Here is a 17,234-nt window from a genome sequence, read left to right as displayed (position 1 = left end):
GCACCGTGCATTTCGAAGACATCCAATCAGCAACCGTTTCCTTGCTGCCGGTAGAGAAGAAACCTTTGATCCTGGAGACCCAGATGAACCAGGTCTGAGACAATATCTAATTTAACAAGTTACTCAATCCCTCTGAATCCCCACTTCCTGGGGATGAGAGTTCCTATCTCTCGGGGCTGTTGTGAGGCTCGCATGAGATAACACAGGTAGGAACAAAAAGTGTTCTCTGAGCCCTGCAAACACCACCAAGGTATTGTTATGGGTCCTCCTAGGATCAGCTGAAACCTTGTTTACTCACAGCTTGCTTCTTATCTTAACCACCCATACAGCGTATTGTTTGTACTTGTTTTGTAGTTAATAGAAATGTTTCAAGTTGTTGGCTCCCTAACTAGAATGCATTCTCCTTGAAAACAAGGAATGTACTTCTTATCCACCCTGCAGGTCCTCGGGTCCAGCACAGAGCTCGGTAAACACCTCTGCGTCTGTGCGCGGGCCCAGGTACCCAGGGCCTGGTTTACGCTGCCTGTCCCATACACAAAATATTGTGTAAGACCAGCCTGTGGTCACAGCCAGGACACCAAGAAAGACAGGCACAGGAACTTTGTCAAAAGAGCAACGCGGAGTAAGAAATACATTTCAGAGTCTTTTCTGAGGATTTGGAAAACTTAGGATAAAATATCTTTTTACAAGAAACCAGAGTATTCTAACATGCCATGTCTAGAATGGTCATTTTTTTAATAAAAACAAACTGGTCTATTGCAGTTAATTCTAGAACCCATCTAGGGAGCAAAAATAAAGTTTGAGTATTTTAGGAAACAAAGCCTCATTGACCTAAGAAGTTTCAGCAACATGGCCCAAAGAACTGGTCAAGATCAGCCTGACCCCAAATATGCCTCCAGCCCTGAGGTGGTTTGGCGATGAAGAGCAGCTGTGATGGCCAAAGTCTGAATGTGACTAATACTCATATTAGTCAGATAGCGGAATCGTTATTGTCTGTCATGATGGTTTCCATTTGTGGAGAGCTTTCTGCCACAGGCATACCTCAGAGATATTGCGGGTCCGTTTCAGAACACTGCAATAAAGTAAGTCGTAAGCTTTGCTTGTGGAGGGTCTTGCCTTTGATTTGTAAAAAAACAAACAAAAAACAAAACAAAACAAAAAAACGCAACATCTGTAAAAGTGCAATAAAGCGAAGTGCAATAAAGCGAGGTACACCTGTACTTCCAACCCTTCTACGCTCATCTCATTTGATCCTTATAAATAAGGCATGAGATCTCTCCCATTTTACAGATGCGGCCATAAGGGCACAAAGAATGCGCTTTTTTGTCCGAAGTTAGATAGCTAGATAGTTTGTGGCCAATATATTAAAACACCAGTCCTCCTAACTTTCAGTCCCCTATTCTATTTGCTCAGAGACCTAACCCATGATAAATGGTGTGAGGAAGTAGACTGTATATGCAGCAGTTGGGCTTGGGTGGCAGAGGGGAGTCTTACCTTCACACTTGGCATTAATTATACTTGCTCTTCGGTGTTGCTAATGAAATCATGACAGTGTTACACATGACAGTGTTGACTCTTCCCAGAGTCAACATTAGGCAGATAACTCTGGGCTGTGTCAAGTTGAACTAGATAACTTCATTAAAGTCATGTTAGTCCCCAAAGTGTAACTAAAAACCAGGTAGCTAAAATGGAGTCGTGACTTTTAAAAACCAAAAGGCTGTGTGAGATTCTCAATCTTTTTCTAAATGTTAAGATGTTGCTGGTTCTTTATTTCTTGCTAAAGCCACTGTCTCCTACCATTGAGCAGTGGGAAGTGTATCGGCCTAGGAAGAGATGGGTCCTAGCCTGAGCTCTGCCACTAATCAGCTAGATGGCTTTTGGTAAGTCACTTAACTGGACTGGGTCTCAGTTTCCAGATCTGTGAAATGGGGACAGCAGCAATTCCTGTCTTGCCCATCTCGCAAGATGGTTGTGAGGATGGAATTAGACAGGGAGCACCCATGTGCCTCAGGACTTCTAAGCGCCTTGCTCACTAACAATCTCCAAGGGCTTATGCAGACACTTGCTTTGTGATTTGGGGCAAGTTGCATATTATGTTTGAGCCACAGTTTCCACATGTGTAAATTGTGCTCACAAAACCCTACCATATTGTGTTGTTAGGAGGATTATAATGATGTAATATCTGTAAGGTACTTGGTGCAACACCAGGCACAAAAGTAGGTGTCAATGAATATTTGCAGGTCCAGAGAACATGGTAGGACCCAAATGTCAAATGCCATTACCAGACAGAGCGCTGACCCCAGACTGCTTTTCCTCTTCCTGGTTCTCTCTGTTTCGTCTGCTCTTCGCTCTAAGGAAGGGACAATGGCAAAGGGCCATTCTGTGCACACACACACACAATGGTGTTAATGTCACAGCCTGTTCTGGAGACCTTTCCCACCCCAGGATGGCTTCTCTAGGTGCCCCTAACGACTGGTCACGTGTTGATGTTGCTTGGGGTTGCCAGGGTTGGTGCTGGAGAATGGAATCAGCATCTTCGAGACACTGGCTTTCATGACATACAGGGTGATGTGTACAGTTTTAGTGTCCTGTGCCCTTCCCACCCTTACTTCCTGTGCCAGGATGCCTGCGAACCTTGCACAGCTGCTTTTTCTCCACAATCAGAGGTCAGAACTAAAATGCAAGTGGGAGAAGCTAACATGCAAACTGTCACGAAGGGTCTGGTGCAAAAGCAACTTGATCCTGAGGCAGATCCGAGAGGGTGGTGATGGGTGGGGTGCAAGGGAGGGAGTTCTGGGAATTGGAAGTCGGGGAAGAGGAGGGACCAGGGATTAGGTGAAGGAAACATAAAAGAGAGATAGGACAAGAAAGAAAAAAAACACACAACAGTTCCACCCTTTTCACAGTTTTTCGGAAGGCTCTTCTTGACCATTAACAGCTATTGGACATTCTTTCTGCCGTCTGGGCAAATGGTGCTTAATCCATCCAGGGAGCTGGATGTTCTGTTTTTTAAAATGAAACATGTTGTAAAGTCAAAGCCGTGCCTCTGCCCCCGATCCTGAAGGGTTTGAAAGGCATGTCCACATTCCACGAATCCCAAAATACAGATTTTCTGTCCAGATTAGAGGCGGTGAAGCCAGACAAGAGGAGCACAGCCCTGGCCTGGAATCTCAGGCGGGAGGACAGAGACAGTGGGCTGGAGCCGGTTGGCTGAGGCCTTGAGGGCCATACTGCACTGGACACTTGAAAAAAAATTGTTTACCAACCACACAATACATGTTCTTTCTAGAAACATAAGAAAATACAGATAAGCACGAAGGGAAAAAACGATCCCCATATGCTCACCAACCTAAAACTGCTACCATATTAGTCTATAGAGAGACAAGACGATCAATCCTCCATGGTTCTGGGGCCCACCTGCTGGTGCCGAGCCCCACTTCCCCAGGTACCTGCAGAGAAGCTGCAGAGAAATTGGCCTCGATGGACCCATTTCCTCATCTGTAAATTAGAGATGATAATAATGACGACTTGCAGGGGTACTTGTAAGAATTAAAGAACCTACAGTAGTAGTGCTTAAACCAGTGCCTGGAATATAGTAAGCACTGTACATATGATAGCTCTAAGAATAATAGTTATTTTATTCTATTTTCTAGATATTTTACAATATAATATACAAGAACTATTCTATATATTTCTATGAAAATTGGGTGGTACCCTAGACTTTGGCAATGTTTTTATTCTCATGATCATCCTTTCATGGACAGATTTGTTATTAACATTAGCTAACATTGATTGCTTCCAGTGGAGATAGGCCTGATGCTAACGGTTTTACATAAATTGTCATACTTAATCCTTACAATAACTCTGTGGAGTGTAAGTACTGTTATGACCATTTTACAGATGAGAAAACTGAGGCTATGCAACTTAAATAATTTGAGTGTATAGGACTGCACATTCACCTCAGTGCCAAGATACCAGGACCAGGGCCAAGGCATTGCCAGTGGCTGAATTTAGTTGGCAAGTCTTTGCTCAAACTCCACCATGTGAAGCCCAGTCTGGGGAGACAAGAGGAGCAAAGCAGGCGGGAAGACAGTACCCATGAGAGCAGAGCTCACAGTAGAAAGCAGGTTGTGATGTTCAGTTGGCTGGTGTGAGCACTTATTGGTTCAATGTGAGAGCTTGGTCGTACCCTGGGTGGGGAGCCCTCAGGATGTCTTGATCAAGGGTATGATGGAATGACAGTGACATTTTAGGGACTAACCCCTTCTCTCTCAATCTAGGAGTAGCTCGGAGAGGAGGAAGGAGAAGTCCCGGGATGCAGCAAGGTGCCGAAGGAGCAAGGAGACGGAGGTCTTCTACGAGCTGGCCCACGAGCTGCCCCTGCCTCACAGTGTGAGCTCCCATCTGGACAAGGCCTCCATCATGCGGCTGGCTATCAGCTTCCTGCGAACACACAAGCTCCTGTCCTCAGGTGAGGCTGGTAGACTCGCCCAGGAGGCTCTGTTGTGCCAGAGTTAGAAGGCCACTGGGAAGGTCTCCCCACCCGGGAACTCCCACTCTGCAAAACGTCCACCAACAGAAACACCATCACTAGTGCTTTCCTCCTCCATGTTACACTCCTCTCTTCCAGCCATGACCTTCACCATGAATACAGCCATGAGATGAAGGGCAAGGACGGGACCAAAGAAATGCAGGGGCACCTGGAGGCTGAGAGGAGAGGGGGCCTGGGAGAACAAAGCAGCTTTTGCTGGCCTCTCAGCTGCCTTCCCATTGGCCATACGACCCACACTCCACTCTAGGAAGTGTTTTAGAGCTTGTCTCCCAGTTACCCTCTCCAAAAGGGCAGAGATGTGCCCAGACGGTCTTCCCCTCTTCCTAGCCAATATGCCAGGCTAATTATTTGGTGTCTCTGCTCTTGGTTTCCTCAACTGTAAAAAGAGGTTAAAAATGCATATTGCACAGGGTGTCGGTGAGAATTAACCAAGATACTGTCTGTAAGGCACCTGGCCCAGCCACACTCATTCACACTGGGGCGTCTTTGACAGATAACCACCTCCCCATGGAACTAACTCATCCTCTCCCTCCCTGGTATCTCTGTAAGTCTCAAGTTCATGAAACATTTTTTTTTCTCAGAGTTTACATTCTTCATAAAACCATTTCCTGTTAGTCTTGACTGAAAGAGGTGGCCTCAGGAATTTCCCAGTTTCAGATCCTATGTGACAGTCCCGATTAGTCGGTCAATTTTGTGAGAAATCGGGGCAGTGGGTAGTATCACCTGTTGAGGCACTACAGGTTGGCAGTGTCCAAGATAGTGAGGGCGAGGGAAGGGAAGGTTCTTTGGTGGTTGGTTTTCAGTTTTCCCGAGTGAGCAGGGTGCCTTGGAACCGTGTGGATTCCGCCATCCTGTTATGAAGTGGCTATTCTGGGAAAGTAACCCTGAGCAAGGGGAATCCAGCGTGAGGTTGGGAGGCCAGACGGACAAGTGCTATTCTGGGCCCTGGAGCACAGGAAGGATGTGAGGAAAAGACTTTCAGAAAATAGGATGACAGCTCAGTGGGACCGAGGGCTGGAGGGCTCAGCCTGTACTGTAAGTGTAAAGAATCTTGGAAAAGTACAGACGGGAGGGGGAGAACCACGGGCATAGACAGACTCTATAAAATACTTCCAAGGAAACAGTGCAAAGCTGTGGGAGATTCGTTGTCATTCATGCTACAGAGAGAGGGAACAATGGGCCGAAGTGTAGGAAGGGCCTGGAGATGCCATCTCAGGGGACACGTGTCCCTCTTTCTTTTGAAGAGGCTCATCCCTTGGGACAGGTGAGGGCAGAGTCTGAATCTGCTCTACACAGACACAGAGTCGGCAGTGGAAAATTTAATAACTAGATGAAGACCCTTCCTGTTACCCAGAAACATCTTCTCAACTTCCTCGTAATGGTACTTGAAATTCTGCTCTTAGACATTAATTCCTTTGGGTTAATCATTGCTTCCTTCCACCACCATCCCCCATTCCTCCACCAACAGAGAGCCCCAGAAAGGTTAATACATTAATCCTGGGACACCTCTCGGATTGAATTGGGACTGTAGAACATTTCACAGATGATGAAACCTGAAGCACAGAGAAGCCAAGGTTGCCCAAAGTCACACATTTGGGACAGGGAGAATCTGCGCCTGAAATTCAAGTCGTTCTACATCTTGGTCCATGGGAAAAACACCCAGGAGGGCAGGTACCTTCTGCAACCTGGGCAGGCAAAGATGTTGACAAGGACTGGGTGTGTGTGGAAGAGGACAGGAGAGGCAGGGGAACCAAAGTTAAATGGAGGTGCTGGGGGCCGACCCTAGCAGTGGGGAGGGGAGGAGGTCCTCACGCATTCGGTGAGTTGTTCCTTTCTCTTAGTGCATGGCCTTGTTTTCCATGTTCTCACATACATAAGCCCCTCCGTGGTTCAGAAGCTGACTTTGAGAGGAACCTGCATCAGAGGCTGAGCACGTCTTGCACGTGTGCTGACGGGAACCCCCTGTGTGCCAGACACGCCAAGGGAGATATGAGCAGAGTGGCCACAGCGAGACCTCACACATCTCCACTCGGGAGCCTTTGTTGCAAGTTGTGGACACAAACTGCCCGCCCGCTGGCTGGGCTCAGCCCCAGACCAACAAGAGTCCTCAGCCTGTCATCTCTGGGCCTCTCTGTCCCAAAGTAAGAAATGGCAGGAAAGGATACAGAGCCATCTGGTCCTGGTGTCCTTGAAGGAGCAGTTCTCATACAACAAGCATCGCCCAGGGGAGGAGGAGATAGATGGCTTTCGGTGTCCCTTTCTCTCCCCTCCCTCCCAGGCTCCCACCACACATTCCCTCAACCTGTTGTTGAAATTGTTTCCAGGAATTGTGTGGGAGGCACAGGATCTTTTTCTTTCCAAGGCATAGTTTGCTTTTTCAACACACATGGCTCAATGAAAAGGAGCAAGAATTTGCGGGCAGATAGTCCTGCGTCGGAATCTCAGTCTGGCGGCTTTTTCTCTGCAGCCTTGTGGGAATTTCTTTCCTGTCTTCGAGCTGGACTTTCCTCCTCTGCACAGAGGGGATAACAGGACTTACCAAGCGATGCTGATAAGGATTGAGAACTTGGATATAAAAACCCGTTTCCTCTTGCCTGCCACCTACTAGGCTCTTGATAAGTGATAGCTTAGAAATCAAAATTACTAGCAACAATAAATCGATCGATAGTAAGTATACATATAAATAATATATATATATATATAATAACTATACTATCCTCTTGCCTACCTTTCAGCAAATTCTGTCAAAATGCAGAGTTGCCATGCTTTTCCAGGTCAAAATAGACTCACTATTGAAACATTTCTAACAAAGGTGAGCACTGATGCTGGTCCGTTTTGTCATAGGAAATAGCTGGTTGCATACCTCAGAGTTCAAAAGGCTAAAAAAGACGAGGTTTTGCTTTAGAAAAGTTTCTTCTTTACTTAGTAACATGTTTCCCTTTGATTCTCACAGTAGGCTGTTCTGTGTGGGAATGTTGGAGAGGAAACCTCAAGGCTAAGAAATTCAGGCTAGGAGTCTGGGCTGCCGAGTGAGATTTGTATCACCGGAAGCAAACTGAAACAATAGCTTTATGATATTAGCTTCCACGCTGGGCCGAGAACAGAACACACTCTGACGGGAACATCGGTGGAAATACCACTTGATTGTCTTAAATCCCCTTTCAAGATGAGCTCTGCAAACCGTGACCAGATGAGGGTCACCTGCATTTGCAGGGCACTGAACAACTGTAAATATGCAAAATTGGCTTTTCACCCTAAAACGGACTTTTTGATGTCCCCACACGCGTATGTGGTGAAATCAAATTCCTTTTCCACGAGAGCTGGGGGTTCGTGTCAAGCGACGTTTCTAAAGAGAATTGTCGGGTTGATCATTGATTCATTGGCATTTGCTTAGTGGAGACATCAGTCTGAATAAGAGATTCTGATTTCCTGATCTTTAGACTATTCAGGGAAAGATATTCAAATGTGGGACAAGACATTTTGAAGTTTTTACCGTGACCTGTTCGTGCAGGAAGAATGGAGCCACGGGGGGAAGTAGTGGAAGCAGACGTGGCTTCTGGTGCCTTCTTAGGATCACTTTCAGGCTTGTTTTCCTAGGTTTTCACCCCCTTCTTTTTTACCTCCCCCCTCCCCGCACCTCATTCACCCTCCAAACCAAGGCCTTTTTCTATCCTGTTTGGAGAGGAGCCAATAAGCTGATTCAGGCTAGGATGTAAATGTCTAGGCGTAGCTAATGGATAATCTCTTCTAGAGATACTGACCTTGTGTAGATCATTTCCTTAAGACTTAAATCAAAGAAGGATCTGGTCAGTCAGTAGGTATTCGCTAACCCCAGTTCCATGCTACGGCTTATGAAGGTTAATTCAGAGAGGAGAGAGAGGCTAGTAAGTTATGTAAAGAACAACGGAATGACTCTCTAAGGGTGAACTTCCAAGGCCACTGGGGAGGCCAGAAATAATAGGTGAAACCAATACCTTCTGCCAAAATGTGAGTGTAGTTCAAGCCTGCTCCCTGGTAACCGTGGCGTTTACAAGTGTGGCTAATGATCCAGTAAGGGAGCCCAAAATAATTTCCTTGTGGCAACTAAGACTGCTCTTGTAGCCCGTACCCCCCAGGAATTGGGGGTGGGGCTTCTGTGGCCCTGGGAGAGCTGAAGGAGAGGAATCGGTCTAAAAGGAATGAGAACTAAGTGGGGACTGTCTGCCAAGCACTCCTGAACCAGGAAGATCTGAGCAGGATGACTTTAACACGAAGAGTCAAAGCAGTGCAGGGACCCCTCAGAGTAGGAAAGAGAGAGGGAGGATGGCCCTGGTGGCGTAAACGTGCACCCTGACCAGCAGCAGCGCCTTGGGACAGCCTGGTTAGGAGCGTGTGCCCTGCTACCCTGCCACCCACTCACCCCAGACGCTCAGCTCCTGCTGCCCAAGGGCCCGCCCCACACGGGCGGTGCTGCCTGAAGGAAATGAGTGGTGCTCCGGAAAAAGTGCTCCGAAACCTCAGCCCGCGCACATCCTGGCTGTGGGGAGTCATCAAAGCCTGTTTACAGGGGCTATTTTTAGCATTAAAGGATCTTGTTGTGCTCCCTGGGCTGCGCGGGCTTCAGCTCAGCAAAGTGCCTCTGATTGTGGTGACCTGCCCTCTTCTTTGGGGTCAGACTCTGAAGGGTCTTGGGAAGCAAGTAACTGAGACCGAAAACTAAGGCCATTTGAAGGTGCCCGTGGGCAGCGTGCTGAGCGCCCCCGGTGGTGCTAGCCTCACAGCAGTGTATCTTTGTCACCACCAGCACCGTCCAGTCCTTGGGGAAGGGGTTGCTCTCACCCCTCTCCACACCCTTGGACTCCCTAGGACAGGACTGAGCACAGAGTAAGTGACACTTGGCGGCAGATACCTAATGTCCTGCTTTGTGACTAGCCCAAGGCAGGCACATGCATAATGGGGGCATAATAAGTGCATAGTTAATTTCCCAGGTGCCTAACGCTGAGTCAGAGATTGGTGATGCCTTAGGGAACGCACATGCTCGCAGGAAAGAGCGAGAAAAGGCAGCGAGTCTTCAGCCGAGAGATGCTCATGACCCCTGGCCTCTTGCATGAAAGTCTGCCTCTATCCCACAGTCTTCACCCTCAGCTCCAGCTGACAGGGAGCCCGCCAGGTTCCTTCAGAAGCCTCCAGAGGAGAAGCAGGTGCCATGGGGGCAAACAGTCCCACAGAGGAAAGAGGCCCGGCCTGCTGGCTTCCTGGTCCTCCAGCCATTGTGACTTCAGTTCCAAGATGTTCTGTTTCCATTCATGGCCCCCCGAGTACCCCTCTCCCTCCCCCCGCCCTCCCCAGAGGCCCACTGGCCAGCTGCTGTGGCTAATTTCGCCACCTCGTGGAGGCAAGTGTCCTGGGCATGGATGGAAACCAGTTGCGCTCTGTCAGAACTGTTAAAAACAGGAAATTTTAAGCAGAACTATTTCCTCTGGGCCTAGTTAACTCAAATAAGGTTGTCTTGGGATTACTCCAGATTTTGAAGTCAGTGTTGCCACTGAGATCAAAGAAATTAAAGAGGAAAAAACCTCCTTCATAGGCCAGAAATCACAGAGCTGGCCTCTGCTGTCTGGAGGAGGTGGTCACCTATCTGGTGTGACTTACATGGTGCTGAGAGCCGCTCCTCATCCACCCCCAAATAGGTCACACCCTGCCAGCACAGGCTGATTCCCCCAGCTTTGGGGTCACTCGCAGGGCCTTGAATCAAGGTGGTGATTCTCAATCTGTGATCCGAGGGCCAGCAGCTCCGACGTCACCTGGCAGCTTCCTAGGGAAGCAGATTCTCAGCCAGAACTGGAGGCCTCCTGGATCAGAACCCTGGGGACGGGGCCCATCGAGGGCCACCTTGTGTGGTGGGACCGTGCAGGCTCCACACTTAGAAAGGTGCTGGGCCTGGTTTAATTTTTCAACAAGAGGTCCCACATTTTTACTTTGCACTGAGCCCTCCAAATTACGTAGCAGTCCTGAGCCCAGAAATCCTTGTTTCAGGAAGCCCTGAAGGTGATTCGGGTACATGCTCTATCTAATTGGAAAGCACAGAGTTCAGTCGTCGTCTTCCTGAAGCCTCCTGTAGACCTTAACTGAGAGCCTAACATTGTCAGGGGCACTACCTTCACCTGGCCTCCAGTTCGTTGCCATCAGTTTAGCTGACTAGTTAGTCGGCAGTCACCAAATGAGCAGGGATCAAGTGTGGGTATGTGTGCAGTCTAAGGCCATTCCCAGATGGTCTCCCTTCCTATCGGCTAGCTTCCTGCACTAGAGTGTGGAGAGGAAAGAATTTCCCTCCTTTTGTTCCATGATTTCAGCAAAACAGAGGGGAAGCCACCAGGATACTACTCTGTAGGGCCCACCCTTGACTCTAAAAGCTGGCCTGTTCCCAGATGGGCCTGTTCTAGTCCTCTGTAGAAATAGCAGCATCTGTGACTCGGGCACATTCGCTGACCCTGTGTGCTCATCCCAGGCCCCCTGTTTGGGCACGTGGCAGACACTTAGATGGTTGGCCGTGTGCATTTCCAGAAAAACCCCACTCTATGCCTGTGCACTATCCCTGGCAGACATCCGTCTATGCCAGTCACATCTGTGTCAACACCACATTCATGCAAGCCATTCAACCCCCCTCTCTTCCCAGTTTGCTCTGAAAATGAGTCCGAAGCTGAGGCTGACCAGCAGATGGACAACCTGTACCTAAAGGCCTTGGAGGGTTTCATTGCCGTGGTCACCCAGGATGGCGACATGATCTTTCTGTCGGAAAACATCAGCAAGTTCATGGGACTCACACAGGTGACCACCCGCCTCTGGCTCTTTCACAAAGGGGAAATGTTTCTATTTGGGGGTAGAAATTAGTGGAAGGTTCTGATCACATCCCTCCTGACCTGTCTCTGCACATACCCCCCTCCCCCACTCTCTGGTCCCCAACCACAGCCTCAGAACCACACTTTCACACCCTGGCCTTGGGTTTGGCATTGCTGAAGGCCATCCTGGTAGACAGCTCTGCTGACCAGGCTAACAGGCCAGCTCTTGTGAATCAAGTCTCTGACATCAAGGGCAGTCCTGTTACATCCGCCTGTCTGTGGACTTCACACCGAGCTGGGAATCTGAGAAGATGAGATTTAGTCTCTTCCCTCTGTCCAAATCTAGAAGGTGGCTCAGCTTCCTCTTGGACCCTTCTGTTTCAGTGTTAGGAATACTAAAGTCCAGCCTTGTTTTTGAAACAGGTGGAGCTAACGGGACACAGCATCTTTGACTTCACTCATCCCTGTGACCATGAGGAGATCCGTGAGAACCTGAGTATCAAAGATGGTAAGGTATTCTTTATTGTGTCTCCTTCCTTCTTGTGCCACCGGGAGGGGATCTGTATTCCCTTTGTATAGGAGTACAGAAGACATGGATCATGAGTATCATGGTCCAGAAAAAACCGACACGCAACACACTCCAGAAGAGCCTGTGAGAGATTGAGGGCACATACTAGTAAAGGACCTGATACTCAGAAGTCTCCAGGGCAGCCAGACTCCTTACATGGCAGCCCAGCGCTCCCCAAAGTGCAGAAGTGGAAGCTGCCACAGTGATGCTGAAATGGGCACAGCATCACTCTTCCCCGTTCTGTTGGTTAGAGTGAGTTACAGTCCAGCCCCGAGTCAGAGTGGGAGGGGACTACACAGGCCGAGAATATCACGAGGCTGGCTCATTGGGGCCACCTTTGGAGACTAGTACCCTGGATCCAAAGACTAAATCTGGTCCCCTGTGGAGACATAGTACAGGTAGATTTTGATGGAGAAGAAATTTAAAAGGTTTAGTGTATTGCACTCTCCCTGTGGGGCACCCAGTAGGTGCTGGTGGGTGGGAGAGCCCATGCAAGCAGAAAGCACTTTGCAATGGTAGTTGGAATTGCTGCTTCATCTCTTATAAATGGGGTCATTCAAGCAAAGATATGAATGGGGATATTATCAAGACTGAGGCTTTGGGCAGAAGAGGAGGTCAGTGACTTTCAAGGTCCCATCTGAACTTGACATCGATCACGGCCCTGGGCAGATTCTGCCCATGTCTAAACATCGCCTTTAACATCTCCCACTGGTCACTGCCATGATGTGTGCTTGTCCAACCTGAATAACAGGGGAGTGATACTAAGCCTGCAGGGTTTGGCTGCTGTTACTGTACACTCTGCAAAAGCAGACATTCTATTGGCCCACTTCCACCCCTGTTATAGACCGAGTTTACAGCCTGGGCCTGCAAAATGCAGAATTCCAACCTCCCAAACACCCCACCCACCCACTGTCCTCTCATAAGCCCCATCCTCTCCGCCTGAAGACCTTGGACCACCGAGCTCCGAGAGCACACAGCCTGGAGAGCACTCCATGGCTGTTCCATGTCTTACCTGCACTGTGAGAACTTCTTTTGTGGTTCTATGAGAAAGGGACTACCAGACTCTGAATCCCTTCCTAAAGCAGGTGTTTGAAGCCTGAGAAAACCAAAGACTCTTTTATATTCTCTGCTCCAGAAACCCATTGGTCCTAGGGTTCTCAGTCTCTAGCCTCTGTCTGACCATGTGACCTGAACCAAATCCCTTCATTACTCGGTTCCTTGGAATCTTTCTTTTCAAATTGGCAGTATTGAACCAGGCAAAGTCTAGGACCTTCCAGCTCTCCAGTGCCATGGTTCACAGCATGATCCTAGTCTATTTATCTAAGTAAACTTTAGGTCTCTTAGTCCACGTATCCAGGACTTGGTATCAAACTCAGTAAATCAGCAAGCAGCTCCTTATTGAAGGTGCCGGCCTGAGTGGACTCATAATCTGGAAGCAAAGGGTTAGTCTGAGCACCAAGAGGAAGATAAGACGAGGAGGCAGATTGTGAAAAACTTTGAAGGCCAGGTGGAGGGCCTCGAACTTTATCCTGTAGACAGAGGGGAGCTATTGAAGGTTTTTGAGCAGGGGTGGAGTAATCTGATTGGAGCCGTATTTAGAAAGATTAATCAAAAGGTAGAATGGCAAGAATCCAGAGGCTAACAAGTTAGGAGGCCACGGGAATAGTAATCCAACCTACAGCCACACTCATCTCCAGCACTTGAGCTGGTTTGGTGGTGGGCCAGGCCCAAGACATAAGAACATCTCATGATATGCCAACCCCACCTATGAAAATTAAAATTGTAGGAAACATCATTAAGTATGGAAGGCATGGTTTTATTATCACTATGGAGGACTATTCTTTCTTTAAATAAAAATCCACCAATTTGGTCCATTATTTATTGGGCCCTCATGGGGATGTATAAGATAGAGTCAACAGTGACATAATTCACTGGACACAGATCTTTGCAGATATGACAGTAAAATAAGTCACAGCCCTCTGGAGGTTTAGGCGCAGAGGCTGGTGGCTGTGCCTGCGGGGAGGAGTGTGAGTATTTGAAACAAGTCTCTGAAATGTTCTCGGATGCTGGGCAGCGGGCAGGGGTGCACCTTGGGGACCCAGGATCAGGATGGTGTGTAAGGCAGAATTTAGACATGGACAAGGGGACTCAGATGACACTTTCTGCGTTTATCACTTTGTTTTACAGAAAGTGGAGAAAGTTCTGAATGGGCAGGCTACTTGGAAACTATAAGGAAGGAAGCTATATTGTTTGTCTTGGTGATTTATTTAATTCTGGCTGAGAAAGGATATCCATGTTGAGTTAATTCTCAGAGTGGACTTGCTCACCAAATCCCAGGAGATTTCTACCAGAGGTCTCTCTTGAGCTTCATATAGTCAGTTGAGGGGGAAAGCTGATGGCACATTATCCTGAATGCAGCCACGGCTGGTGGAAAATAGGAAGGTACACATTCCTATACAATGGGAATGAGGAAAAGACAGGAGTGTGTGAGGGACATTTCTAATCTGAGAGGCATATTCCCTTGATGTCATTGTGGTCTCACTTAGACTATCCCTTGGAATTCCTCCTAGGGAGGCTGCACCGGCCCCAACAGAGATTTGCTGAGATTGTGGCCAGTGGTCACTCATTGCCTTGCTGCTCTGAAGGGAGCACCTCCCATGTGCTAGGTGCAATGGGAAGAAAACAGTGTAACACCCCTAGTCTTTAGGTGCTTGTACTCCAGTTGGGGGGCAAGCTGGAGATGAGAATGCTTTAGTCCTTAGGCCAAGATGGTCCTCAGCGTTCATGGCAAGCTACAGGTGCTAAAAGAGCAGAGACTTGGGAAATACAAACAATACATCGAACAGACAACACTGCAACTGGGTCCCTCTTCTGTATATAAATGAAAAGCTCAATGGTTCTGTCCACCCTTCCTCACCCAGGCTCTGGTTTTGGGAAGAAAAGCAAAGACATGTCCACAGAGCGGGACTTCTTCATGAGGATGAAGTGCACTGTCACCAACAGAGGCCGCACCGTCAACCTCAAGTCCGCCACCTGGAAGGTAGGGCAACACCAGGCACGAGCTGAGCCCCAGATGCACCCCGCCCCATGCTCTCAGCCCCACATCTGACCCTCCATGGCTGGTCTCCAGGTCTTGCACTGCACCGGCCAGGTGAAGGTCTACAACAACTGCCCCCCTCATGGGGGGCTCTGTGGCTACAAGGAGCCCCTGCACTCCTGCCTCATCATCATGTGCGAGCCCATCCAGCACCCGTCGCACATGGACATCCCCCTGGACAGCAAGACCTTCCTGAGCCGCCACAGCATGGACATGAAGTTCACCTACTGCGACGACAAGTAGGACCCAGGAGCATGTGTGCTGCGGGCAGAGAGTGTCTTACGTGTGTGTGTGTGTGTGTGTGTGGTGCCAGTGATAAAGGCATGGGTCTGGGGCATAAATGTTGCATTGTTGGCTACCAGCTTGTGGGCCTGGGTCACCGTTCCACGTTCCACTCCATCCATGCAGCTAAGGGATGCCTAACACCATATTCGGCTGCTCCCCGTTGATTAGCACCAGGGTCTGACTGCAGAGCTGTTCTAGTGTGCGGCTCTGTTGTCATTGTTGATCACTGTGATGCGTACATCCCTCCGCATGTGTACGTGTCAGGCTCCTGAGGACATTTCCAGGTCAGTCTGCTTCCTCGGGAGATGAGTGGCAAGAGGTCTCCATCAGTACCCCCAATTCAGATGCCAGCTGGGAGCCTGGGCTCTGGCCAGGAGACTGCCCCACGCCCGCATGTTCCGTACATATTCTCTTCCATTACTGAGCTCTCCCTTCAGTCTCTGCTCCTTCTGTGTCACCTCTGCTCTGGCCACTGTCCAGCCTAGTTTTGAAGGCTTTTCGATAAAGATACCTAAACCAGACTCTCATCCCCCAAACCAGGCCCAGCTGGAAATTCTCTCACCCACAGGACATCAGGGGATATCTAGCTTTCTTGATGGGCAGGGCCCAACTTTCCAGGCCAGGCTGTTTCTTTCCCCTGATTCTAGACTAACCTGATGTTGGCTGGCACACCTTCTTAGAATTGGCCAACCCTCTGGGACGATTTAAAAATGTTTGTAACAGCATGCTTGAGTCATTCCTGTCCCCCGGTTCTGACCATCATGGTGCCAGGACTCACAGCTCTTGGAGGTGGTGGGAATTATATAATTAGAAAGAAGCGCTCTCACCTCAGAGGGAGAAAATGCCATGTATGAAGACTTTTGCCCTGGTGCTGACACCGTCAGCATGAATTATAGTTGTTAGCACTGTTACTATTGTAACGATGATGATGATTAGAGGGAAAGGCTGCCCCAAAGGCAGGCACCGAGAAATCCACGTGTGTGTAAGGGTGTTTAGCAGAGGCAGTCTTTGTATTCACATGAACGTTCTTGGCAGGAGACAGTTTTGTAACATGCACCCCTCTGTGTAGTCTTCTGAGATGACGAGGGGCATCCCACTGCAGAGCCCACTCTGGCTTCAGATGAGCTGGTGCCCCTGAGGAGCAGCTGTAGCACCGTGGACAGTGACAGCGGCCTGCAGCCCTGTGAGGGGGCAGCACGTCCCCACTGTCGCCCACAAGCACCGGGAAAACCCTGCTGTCCCAGAAAAGAGCTTGTCATGCCTAGATAATAGAAAAGAGGGATTTTTTTTTTTTAGCTTAAGATTTTGATTGTTGTTACAATGAAGAGAAAGAATCCTCTGGAAAGGGTAATTTGAAGTTATTCTTTATTATCTTGTTTTGAATGTGTTTCAGGTCATTTCCTGAAAGCAAGCAACCTTTGGATAAAAGAGGAGGGGGGACATGAGGAATGGGGGGTGAGAGTGATTGAAGAGGAGAGGGGCACAACCCTGGTTAGCTGGGTTCAGGGCTGGCAGCCCGAGGCTGCACTGGCTGGAAGGGATCTGTGGTTTAGGGCTTTTGAGTGTGGAGGCGATACTGCATGAGAGTTCCATTGGACACAGCGCACTTGAAGCAAAACTTGCCTTTCACGAAACCTAATGACATGGCCCACACTCTGAATTCAGTGGTGCCGGAGAGATGATGCAGAGGTATCTGAAGACCTAGAATGCTGTGCTACACAGAAGTTATGTTTAACCGATTAGCAGATTAGTTAACAAGGGCACAGACGTGGCTTAGACAATTTATAAAGTGACTATTTTAAGTCCTTAATCCCTAAGTATTATTTCTCGATTGCTTTGAGGAGGACTGGTATTTTTTAGTTTTGGTAGCTTGTTTTGTTTTCATTGTTTGTATTGGGATGGGGAAAAGCATAT

At 48.6% G+C, this 17,234-nt stretch overlaps 1 protein-coding gene across 1 annotated transcript in view; it reads left to right on the top strand.

Annotated features, from left to right (window-relative positions):
- Positions 1-1,833: 1,833 nt before the first annotated feature.
- Positions 1,834-17,234, top strand: part of EPAS1 (endothelial PAS domain protein 1) — a 35,632-nt gene continuing 20,231 nt past the window's right edge. Inside the window, exons 1-6 of the mRNA XM_006778684.2 lie at positions 1,834-1,880; positions 4,281-4,471; positions 11,208-11,359; positions 11,794-11,878; positions 14,860-14,978; positions 15,069-15,274. Coding sequence (XP_006778747.1) covers positions 1,834-1,880; positions 4,281-4,471; positions 11,208-11,359; positions 11,794-11,878; positions 14,860-14,978; positions 15,069-15,274 — 800 coding nt within the window. The remainder of the gene's footprint in view (positions 1,881-4,280; positions 4,472-11,207; positions 11,360-11,793; positions 11,879-14,859; positions 14,979-15,068; positions 15,275-17,234) is intronic.

Source organism: Myotis davidii, unplaced genomic scaffold, assembly GCF_000327345.1.
Source record: "Myotis davidii unplaced genomic scaffold, ASM32734v1 scaffold6, whole genome shotgun sequence".
Classification (NCBI taxonomy): domain Eukaryota; kingdom Metazoa; phylum Chordata; class Mammalia; order Chiroptera; family Vespertilionidae; genus Myotis; species Myotis davidii.
This window is presented reverse-complemented; position numbering and strand designations above follow the sequence as displayed.